This window comes from Malaclemys terrapin, chromosome 4 (genome assembly GCF_027887155.1).
Source record: "Malaclemys terrapin pileata isolate rMalTer1 chromosome 4, rMalTer1.hap1, whole genome shotgun sequence".
Lineage (NCBI taxonomy): Eukaryota > Metazoa > Chordata > Testudines > Emydidae > Malaclemys > Malaclemys terrapin.
The window spans coordinates 92536339-92546045 of record NC_071508.1 but is presented as its reverse complement, the minus strand read 5'-3'; the positions used below and the strand labels follow the sequence as shown (position 1 = coordinate 92546045).

At 43.3% G+C, this 9707-nt stretch overlaps 1 protein-coding gene across 2 annotated transcripts in view; it reads left to right on the top strand.

Annotated features, from left to right (window-relative positions):
* The first annotated feature begins 719 nt into the window (after nt 1–719).
* The window catches only part of RTF1 (RTF1 homolog, Paf1/RNA polymerase II complex component), a 45991-nt gene continuing 37003 nt past the window's right edge, over nt 720–9707 (top strand). For both annotated transcript variants that reach the window (XM_054025653.1, XM_054025652.1), the window contains exons 1-2: nt 720–880; nt 4732–4842. In XM_054025653.1, the coding sequence (XP_053881628.1) occupies nt 803–880; nt 4732–4842 (189 nt within the window). In that variant the 5' untranslated portion in view covers nt 720–802. The remainder of the gene's footprint in view (nt 881–4731; nt 4843–9707) is intronic.

Below are 9707 nucleotides of genomic sequence, written 5' to 3'. Positions count from 1 at the left end.
TCGGGCCTGATCCTGCACCAGTGAAGTCCGTCGGAGTTAGATCGCTGACTTCAATATTTCAGTGGAAGCAGGATCGAGCCCTTGAGCCCTAATCCTGAAACAAGCTCTGCATCATGACTTTTGCACCCCTAAGGAGCCCTACTGACGTCAATGGGGCTTTGCCCAGGGTGTCGGTGCTTACTTTGCTATTTAGTCAATTTCAAGCCTCAGTTCAAATTATTTTTGTGTATCACACACACACAAACGCCCCTCCCCCGCAGTTTGGAGACTTCAGAGTCACCTTTTCCCGTGTTTTAAATGTTTTCTCTCCCCAGTTGCTGTATGAAAGCCCCACCCCGACACGGGGGCAACCGGCCTGACTCTCCGGGACGGCAGTGAACGTGTCTGCGCTCAGAGCGCTGCCAGATGCACTGAGACCCCAGCCCGCGCTGGAAAACGGAGGAGAACATATTTCTCCGCAATCTCTGTCGGCCGCAGTCACCCGGTAGCCACGAGCTGCAGCGCATGGGCGGCCCGGGGCGCCGAGGGGTCGTGGCGGCAGGCGCGGCGCGGCGGTGACAGACACCCCGGCCCCACGGGTGACACCGCGTCCCAGCAGCCCTGCACCGGCACGTGCACCCGGCCCAGGCCCCGCCCCCCTCCGCCAGTGGCTGCGGAGGCCCCGCCCCGGAGGGCGGGGCGGCGCGGGGCGCATGCTCGGTGCCCTTTGTGTCCAGGGCGGTCGGGCGGCGCGGGGGAGGCCGAGCCGCTCTCAGTGCCGCACCGTCCGCGGGCCCCTCAGCGCGGCGGAGCCGGCCCCGCCATGGTGAAGAAGCGGAAAGGCCGGGTCCTCATCGACTCCGACACCGAGGACAGCGGCAGCGAGGAGAACCTGGACCAGGTACGCAGCTGAGCGGGAGGCAGGGCCGGGGCCTGGGCTCGGGCTCCCCGCTCGGAGCACACGGCTGGGCGCCACTGTCCCCCCGCCGGGGCCGGCCGGAGCTCGCTCCGCCCTGCCGGGGGAGGCCTCGGACCCGCCTCCCCGTGCGGGGATGGGGTCCCGATTGGCTTCTGGGGCCGCGGGAGAGACCCCCGGGCATAGCGCATGTGGGGGGAGGGGGCAGCGGGTGCTGGTAGAGAGTAGCCCGGCACCTGGGGGTGGCATGGGGTGAAATTGGCGTGGGGTGGTGGGGCACCCTGCAGGAGGTGGGGGTGACAACAGAAACTCTAGAGCCCTGGATACAGGTGCTAATTACGGTACAACCTTCTCTCTTTCCCTCGGGATAATCTAAGGATCCATGGAAACCTTGGCATCAATTTGGACTAGGCTGTGGGGCAGAGGGTAAATGTCTGCGCTGTAGAATGGTGGCTACTTTCATCCAGGCCCTGGAAAGAGATCATTTGTAAAGTCCTTTCTCATAGCTAGTCTTACTTGCTAGTGAAAGGTGTTAGCATGTTCTGTTTTGAAGGTGAAGGTCTGAGGGTTATGTAGGCTGCTAAAAGGTGGAGAAAGATTGATGCTCTAAAATGTTTTAATCCCCTGGATTTAGTTCCTGGTGCTGGCTCCATGGGAAAAGTGTCACTCAGTTGCTGATGCTTGTCACGTTGCGGGTTCAGGTGGCCTATGCCTATAGGTACACCACAAACTGCAGGAGTAAGTGGAATATACTTAAAGGAACAGTTAATTTTCTCATGGTATTTCAGATGCTAGGAGACCAATTAGGGGGAGATAAATACAATCAGGTCCCCTCTCTTTCCAGACCCTCTAGTATAGTATGCCCATAGAGGGTTGAGATGGGCTACTGTGGGAATTATTAATATACATTCATTAGTTTCCACTGAGCCTCAGTGGTGAACCTGGGGAGCTCAATTGGTGGGAGATTACTTGAGGTTAGGAGCCCAGAAATGGTAGTGAGGTAGAGTGTCTGAACATCCCAAGAGGAACCCCAAAGATAAATACTATACCTGGCATTAATTGAAGTGCATGAGAGCTTCAAAAAGGGCATGGAAGTTAGACTCCACTTCTTGTGCCCTGTGGAGTGGACTTTGTTCAAAACAGGGCCGGCTTCAGGCACCAGCTTAACAAGCAGGTGCTTGGGGTGGCCAAGGGAGAGGGGCGGCATGTGCGGCAATTCGGGGGCAGAAGGTCCCTCACTCCCTCTAGGAGCGAAGGACCTTCCGCCGAACTGCCGCTGCCGATCGCGGCTTTTTTTTTTTCCCCAATTGCCGCCGCCAGTCGCGATTGCGGCTTTTTTTTTTTTTTTTTTTTTTTGCTTGGGGCGGCAGAAATGCTGGAGCCGGCCCTGGTTCAAAAGACTTCCTGTCTTCTTAATTTTTTGTAATCTTAACAGTCACTGGTGATGTGATATATTTCTGTACAGTATATATTATAAATCACATAAAGAGGGTCATCCAGTTCGGTATCTTGGCTAAATATTCTTAAGCATATATATATCTGAAGCGGATGCAGGTACTGGGCCATTAACTGGTAACTTCATAGGAGAAGTTTTTGGGATGTTGGGAAATAAAACAAATGTAAACAAACTTTTGTTGTTTGGAGTTTTGGTAGAAAGATGAAAAAGAATGAACATCACCCGGAGACTGAATTTGTCTCTGACCTAGAGAGGTGGCTCTTTCAAGGAAAGTTTGAGAAACCGTAGTGGAGCAGTGATGAGAAAAGTTGCATGGATGCTATGGTTGTATCTCTGTTCTTTGCATGAATAATGAACTTCAGTCTTGGGGCCTGTCAGCTCTTCACCATCACTAAATTCATACAAATTTCACAGTGTTAAACAGCTTGAGAGTGACCTCAAGCCAGGGCTAGAGCAGGCTGGCATAGGCCAGAGAAGAGGAACATTGTGGATGAGGATAGCTTGTGGATCCTCTCCCCTATACACTAGAAACGTGTTCACAGCTGTGGGTGAAGTAATGGATGGCTCCATCGAAGCTACCCATTGACTCCTACTGTTCCACAGAGGCCTTTGAGACAACCATATTAGCAGCTCACATGTATGGGACTTTAGGCTCAGGTAGCAGAGAGATGCAGTTTTGTCTTCTGTGACTCCACTGGGAAAGCGTGACTCCACTGGGAAAGCATATGCCAAATAGGGCCACGATTGGTGTCTTACCTCTAGCCTTGCAGTATATAGTCTTTTGGTAAATTGGAGAAGGAGGAATCCTTCAGAATAGTTACTCAGAAAAGAAAAAAAAAAACACATTTAGGAGAGAAGAAGGAAAATGGTCAAGAATAAAAGGACAATGGTGACAGTGCGAGGGGATACACAGGGAGGTGGGATGAGGGATGCCATTCAGCCATTTCTGTGCAGGTGGTTAGGAGTTCCAACAAAAAGAGTCAGGAACCACTGCTTCAAAAAAATAACTATCTTATATAAACTTAATCTTCTGATGTTACATGCCTTTGTTTCAGAGAGAGGTTTGAAAAAACCACTTGCCAGTGGAAGCTTCCCTAGCAAGTGTGTGGACCTAAGCCATCAATTTCTGCAGAATTTACATGCATTTAAAAAATGAAGTTCCAACCCATACGGTTGTGAAGTCAAGCTTCCATTTGTGGAAACTAATGTAAATCAGTTTAGTGTTATCTTCCCAAGACTGCAGAAGTTCCCATGTGGTGATGCTGCTGCTGATAGCTTAAGTTCAGAAGCAGCAGTAGTGAAGGATTTTAGAGAATCTGCTGTTCAGAACCATGCAGGCAACAGCTAAACTCTAGAATCATGTCAATTTCATGCCATTGCTTGTGCTCTTTGAAAAAGCTAGGAATGATGCCAGGGAATGGAATTATTCGTGGTGGGAGAGCCCATAAATAAGGTAAGGGTATAGAAGTTGTGGCACTTTACATTCTTACAGCAAACAGAAGACAAAAAGCTCCTCTTCCTTTTAACAGCTAGGGAGAGTTGACACTTCTGGTTTATCAGACACAAACTAGCCAAAGGCTGCTGCAGAACATAGAATCCCAGCCCCACCTAGCGGAGGTAGCAAGAGTTTATTTTATTGCCCCTGGACCTACTAGTGGAGCCCTTGATCCTTGACACTTGATATCCACTTTTGGCTAATAGATTTACTCCTCTTGATCATGCATTTTTGTATATTTTTTTTTTCAGTTCCAGTTTTTGAAAATGCTCACTAGAACTTTGAGTTGTGGGAGCGTGACTCTGCTAATTTACAATCTTCCAGCCTGAGGCCTGCCATATCAATGTGTTTATCCAAAGATTTAGTGTGTCATTTAATTGTAGTTATGGGATGTGAAGAGAGATTGAATAGACCAGTTAAGATTCTGAATCGTGTATGTCTTTATGTCTTTGTAACTTTAAAATAACTTATTTAAAAAGTATATAACTACTAACATACTTCAAAAAATTAGATTTCTTAGGAATTACCTGACTAGTTAGAGGCAGTTGGCCTTTGGGTCATGCAACAATGCACTTAAAGTGCTGTAACGCATCTTGCCATGTGGCATCACCAACAGGTAATCTGTCTTGATGCTGTGTCTCTTTACAAAGTAAACAGTAGTAATAATAATACATAGCACTTATGGCTTGTCATCTTCAAAAATTTTTTCCAGCATTGATCTGTTTTTATTTTCATGTAATACAAACACAAATTTGATTGACCCTGACTGAGAGACCTACCGCTTTTGGAAAGTACTTGGATACTATAGAGAGGGCTACAAATATAAGAACATGGATTATCCAGTTATTTGGCCTTAAAATAAGTGTAAACTTTTTTTTGTACTAGGAGCTCCTGTCATTGGCCAAACGGAAACGCAGCGATTCCGAGGAGAAAGAGCCACCTGTTAGCAAACCAACAGCTTCTTCAGACTCTGAAACCTCAGACAGTGATGATGAGGTAAGTTTGACATGGTATATCTGAGTTGCTACAGCTTGTTTGTCTGAGAGTTCTGACATAATTAGCAGTGTATTGTATTGTACAGTATACTCAGAACCACTGTGTATAGACACATGTAAAGTGAGGCTGGCCTCTCTGAGAGGCATAACCAAGCCTAGAGACAATGGCTTCAGAAAGAACTTGTCTTTCTTTCCCTTTCACTTGGAATTCAGCAAATGCAGAATTGTAATTGTATGCTCAATACACCAAATATCTTTAGAAAATTCAGCACTTGTTTAATGCTATGAGAAAATCGCCTAAATGGTTTTTGACCTTCCTGCTTAAAACTACTGCTCTCCCCATACAATATTGTCAGAGGCGAGATCTGTGGAGGTGCTTGGGAGCCCTTCAGTTTGAGGGACTGCTTGCTTTAGAACTTGAGTATTCTTTGGAGTCGAGGGGCTTTGCGTTAGAACTTCCCTTTGCATTGTTCCCCTCTAACCTCCTCCAGAAAACCTTGTCTGAAATAGCCCAAATTTGATGATCATCAACATGCTACAAAGCACATCTTTTTACCATAGCTTTTGAGGAAGTGGGAATGCCTGGGGAGAGCAAAATATTTCTGATCTCTCTTGTTCTAAGGGTTTGGCTGGCTATTTCTGTTATATGGTAAGGCCTGGCTGTTGGCTTTGGTTTTTTTTTTTGTTTGGTCTTGGTGTCTAGGAATTCTAGAACTGGGGATCGGTGTCTCCTAATTACGTTTTTATTAAAAATAAAAATGACCCAGTAAGACAGAGAGAAATTAACAAGATGTTTGCACAACTACATGAGTAAAAATATTCTGTTGCAATGTTACAGTTGGCTTTGCAAACATCTTTCTGCAGGAAGTGGAGCTGATGGTTCATTCCACCCCTTAAAAATGGTCAGACCATTAACTGTTTGAATTCTTTCTACAATTGCAGGAAAGAACATTTTGACAATTTGAAAACCACTAGCATAGACCAATGATAAACAGCCATTCTCCCAAATGTCTAGCATGTAGTAAAGTATTTTTCCAGTAAATATAAATGAGTAGGAAGAATGTGATTGGCTATAGTTCTTCTGCTGAGACATTTATAGAAAACAAGGATTGAAACAAAACTGTGGTGTTAAGTCTTTAAAGAAGGAGATGATGCTGTGAAGCTTCATTCCAGTGACTTTCTGTTATACTTAGTACATCTTTGAAATCTACAGATGCTATAGCAGAGCTAGGTGGTATTAGTAACAAGTAAATTGTTTTATTTGATGACTGTTTGCTTTTAATCACTCACCTTATGCATTTTGATTTTTCTGGCACACAGCTGATTTGTTCTAAGCCATTTATTGATGTAGTTTTAAATGTAATGTACATCTTGGGGATGTGAAAAATTCAGTTCATAGTCATTGACTGTCTCGTCACCTTGCGCAAGTATTCATATTGTTCAGTTTTTGGACTCTGAATAAATACAAATAAAAAAACCCTGTCCATATGTATTCTGAAGTTTAATTTAGGATTTGATTGCATCATGATTCAATCTGCAAACCTCCATATTCACTGTGCACAAAATATGAATATAAATGGGTTTGTAAATTAAAGAAAAAATAAAGCAGTGTTCAGTTTTCACCCACACTGATTTTTAAGATGGAGTACATATTTCTGCTCCACCATGTGCTATTCGTGCACCTTGATCATTGCAGTAGATTTTTTCCATGAGTGAAGACTCTGACTTTAAAATATCTTGCATGCAACAGACGGAAGTCGTCTTAGCAAGAAGGTAACCATGGAAAATCTTCATCTCTCCTCTTCTTTCATTATGGCTGAATTCTGCAGTGTTTGGTGCTCTGGGCATGGTAGGGTTTGTGAGAAGGGAGGTACAGGACCATGACTGTTCTCCTTCAGTCAATTATCCGGTTGCATGTGTACTGCATCCCCAGATTTGTAAACTAGCCCAGCATTTCTGCTGAGAGTCAGCAGTACGCTATTGTCACCTCACTATTCTTGCAGCTCTTGTGGCTCCTCTGGGACTTGCTCTGCTTTGGTGAGAAGTGTGCTTCGAAGTCCGTGATCTGTAGCAGATGTAATTATAACGATTTAGCAACTCATTGGCCTCTTAAGTGAAATGCAGCAGCACCTTTGCTATATCAATATCTTGTGAGGTGGAAACGGGGGGAAGGAAGCGATCTGTTGTGTTCTACTTAATTCCCTCTCTGCTTTTTTCCCTGCTAAACAGCCATGTGGAAGCAGGGCAGAGCTTAATGTTAAAAGAGAAAAAATCCATAAAGAAATTGCATGATTGTTGCAGGTCTTTAACATCTGTGACAATAAGTGGAACACTTAGAGGGATGCTGAGAGCATGGAATACACCGATAAACACTTTGCTAGTCATCTGTCAAATCTCACTGTCCCAAGATCTCGCAAGATTATTGGTTGTTAGTATTCATAATACACCTCTACCCCAATATAATGCTGTCCTCGGGAGCCAAAAATCTTACTGAGTTGTAGGTGAAACCGCATTATATCGAACTTGCTTTGATCCGCTGGAGTGCACAGCCCTGCCCCCCTGGAGCGCTGCTTTACTGTGTTGTATCTGAATTCGTGTTATATCGGGTCGCGTTATATCGGGGTAGAGGTGCTAGAGGGTTTTGAGACAAATATACGTTAACTGTTTGATCAATCTATAGTACTTGTATACATTTCAAAAACTATGGAAGTGATGGAGCGTCCCCCATAAACTGATGAGCAAAGGATATTTAAACATGGGAAGAGAACGCATTGCGCAGCACTAAGTAACTTTCAATTGTGGAGCACTGTGTGGTGAGGATGAAAGAGGGAACATAAAAATCAAGAGCTAGGAAAAATAAAAAGTTGTTGACAGATCAGAGGATAAGGTCTATAACTGAGTATCAAGAGTTAATTCAGAAAGCTGTGGTGTCTAGGCATTCTAGGAATGGCAGGCTAACCAGATGAAAAAGGGTACTTGCAGAAGGAAAACAGTCAGCTTTGATTAATGTGACTATTGATTGCAGGCAGGGAGGATGGGAGTTGATCTGTGCCAAAAGGAATAAAAGGTGTGGTCTGAGGTACACATGTGACTAAGTTCAGATCTGACACTGACTCCGAATAATACTTAATTAGTAGGGCTGTCAAGCGATTAAAAAAAATTGCAATTAATTGCGCAATTAAAAAAATTATGGAATATAGTTTATTTAAATATTTTTGGATGTTTACTACATTTTCAAATGTATTGATTTCAATTACAACGCAGAATACAAAGTGAATAGTACTCTCTTTATATTTTTGATTACAAATATTTGCACTGTAAAAAACAAAAGGAATAGTATTTTTCAGTTTACCTCATACAAGTACTGTAGTGCAATCTCTTTATCATCAAAGTTAAATTTACAAATGTAGAATTATGTACAGAAAATAACTGCATTGAAAAATAAAACAATGTAAAACTTTAGAGCCTACAAGTCCACTCAGTCTTACGTCTGCCAATCGCTCAGACAAACAAACTTGGTTACGATTTGCAGGAGATAATGCTGCCCACTTCTTGTTCACAATGTCATCCGAAAGTGAGAACAGGCGTTCGCGTGGCACTGTTGTAGTCGGTGTCACAAGATGTTTACATGCCAGATGCGCTAAAGATGCATATGTCCCTTCATCTTCAACCACTATTCCATGGGACATGCATCCATTCTGGGTTCTGATCGATAATGATCCAAAGCAGTGCGGACTGCGCATGTTCATTTTCATCATCTGAGTCAGATGTCACCAGCAGAACATTGATTTTCTTTTTTGGTGCTCGGGTTCTGTAGTTTCCATATTGGAGTGTTGCTCTTTTAAGACTTCTGAAAGCATGCTCCCCGCCTCGTCCCTGTCCGATTTTGGAAGGTACTTCTGATTCTTAAACCTTGGGTTGAGTGCTGTAGCTATTTTTAGAAATCTCACATTGGTATCTTCTTTGCGTTTTGTCAAATCTGCTGCGAAAGTGTCCTTAAAACAAACGTGCTGGGTCATCTGAGACTGCCGTAAAATGAAATATATGGCAGAATGCAGGTAAAACAGAGCCGAAGACATAATTCTCCCCCAAGAAGTTCAGTCAAAAATTAAATGAACACATTATTTTTTTAACGAGCACCATCAGTATGGAAGTATATCCTCTGGAGTGGCGGCTGAAGCATAAAGGGGTATGAATGTTTAGCATATTTGGCATGTAAATACCTTGCAACACCATCTACAAAAGTGCCATGCGAACACCTGTTCTCACTTTCAGGTGACATTGTAAATAAGAAGCAGATAGCAGCATCTCCTGTAAATGTAAAGAACTTGTTTGTCTTGGCGATTGGCTGAACAAGAAGTAGGACAGAATGGACTTGTAGGCTCTAAAGTTTTACATCATTTTGTTTTTGAGAGAAGCTATGTAACAAAAGAAATCTACATTTGTAAGTTGCACTTTCATGATAAAGAGATTGCACTACAGTACATATATGAGGTGATTGAAAGACTTTCTTTTGTTTTTCATTTTTACAGTGCAAATATTTGTAATAAAATAATATAAAGTGAGCATTCTACACTTTATTGTGTTGTAATAGAAATCAATATATTTGAAAATGTAGAAACATACAAATATTTAATAAATTTCAATTGGTATTTTATTGTTTAACAGTGCGATTAATTGTGATTAATTTTTGAGTTAATCGTGTGAGTTAACTGCAATTAATTGACAGCCCTATTAATTAGGCAGTAGTTTTGTGTCCCCTCTCTTTTTAAAAAGCCTGGGGGAATGGTCTTGAGTGCAAGATCTCACTCATGCAAAAGGATATATGTTGCTATACCACAAGGAGTTTCTATTTAAGGGACTGGT